The 1,010-nt window shown below is 40.4% G+C and overlaps 1 protein-coding gene across 1 annotated transcript; it reads left to right on the forward strand.

The window, feature by feature from the left end:
* The first annotated feature begins 8 nt into the window (after window positions 1-8).
* On the forward strand, window positions 9-790 carry LOC121937837 (keratin, type II cytoskeletal 8-like). The gene is made up of 3 exons (XM_042481142.1): window positions 9-83; window positions 172-230; window positions 358-790. The coding sequence occupies exons 1-3, from the start codon at window positions 13-15 to the stop codon at window positions 483-485; spliced, it is 258 nt and encodes an 85-aa protein (XP_042337076.1). The 5' UTR covers window positions 9-12; the 3' UTR covers window positions 486-790.
* Window positions 791-1,010: the final 220 nt, after the last annotated feature.

The raw sequence follows: 1,010 nt of genomic DNA on the forward strand, positions 1-1,010 counted from the left end.
TACCAGGAGCTGATGAATGTCAAGCTGGCCCTGGACATTGAAATCGCTACCTACAAGAAACTGCTGGAAGGAGAGGAGTCCAGGTGGGATACACTTGAATAATTATTTCCTGGCTTCAGCATTTGCTTTCATTTTGAAATGAGAATTAACTCATCATTATTCCATCATTAGACTGGCAAGCGGAGGCTCAAATGCAACCATCCACGTGCAGCAGACATCAGGAGGTGCAGGTAAGTTTGAGACTTCATAAATTACTGTAAATAATACCTGATCCAACAGACCACCTGACTCGTGACCACCTCCTCCATCCGACCTGACAGACGGATAAATGTTAACATATTATTTTTTCTGCTCCAGGATTCTCCAGCTCCAGCTCCAGTGGTGGATTTGGCTATGGTGGCGCCAGCTTGTCTGGTGGTTATGGTATGCCTGGTACCATTACCAAGTCCTCGGTTACAACAACCAGTTCCATGAGACGGTATTAAAAAGGAGAGCCATCCCTCATACCCTTCAAAAACTCATGCTCATTGAACATGATCTGAATGTGTACACAGTCATGATTCTATGCAATAAATTAAGCGTGTTCAACAAGACAGCCTGATATACGCTGTTACACTTTTGTTTCAAAGATCACTGGCTGCATTTCTTACTCTGCTCTGATTAACATGATTTAACAAGAGTTTCTGAAGATAGACATGACCCTAGATCAAGAAGATCAAATGTTTAAACCAGATTTATTTTGTTAAAGCCTTTCTAGCAACGTGTCTGATGAATGTTGCAGCAAATGACATCAAATGAATATAAAATAAATCTGAGAACTAAAATCATTGCCTCTAACTCTCATCATTGTTGTGACGATGTAAAAAAAAAGGTTAGGAAGGTTTTACTTAATTTCCCAAATGTTATTCACACACACAGATTTCATATGGGGGCAGTGCCGTGCCACTTTTCTTTCTCGTAATTCCAAATTTTCCTGATTGGTTTTGCAGTCTGAGAGATAAGTTTGTAGG

Source organism: Plectropomus leopardus, unplaced genomic scaffold (assembly GCF_008729295.1).
Source record: "Plectropomus leopardus isolate mb unplaced genomic scaffold, YSFRI_Pleo_2.0 unplaced_scaffold27584, whole genome shotgun sequence".
Lineage (NCBI taxonomy): Eukaryota > Metazoa > Chordata > Actinopteri > Perciformes > Serranidae > Plectropomus > Plectropomus leopardus.

What these genes read in the sequence shown, in the direction of transcription:
- LOC121937837 (XM_042481142.1), top strand. Translation starts at nt 13, where the DNA reads ATGAATGTCAAGCTGGCCCTGGACATTGAAATCGCTACCTACAAGAAA. An exon ending in CTGGAAGGAGAGGAGTCCAG is followed by an intron (nt 84 to 171) that starts GTGGGATACACT and finishes TTCCATCATTAG; the next exon opens with ACTGGCAAGCGGAGGCTCAA. An exon ending in GCAGACATCAGGAGGTGCAG is followed by an intron (nt 231 to 357) that starts GTAAGTTTGAGA and finishes TTTCTGCTCCAG; the next exon opens with GATTCTCCAGCTCCAGCTCC.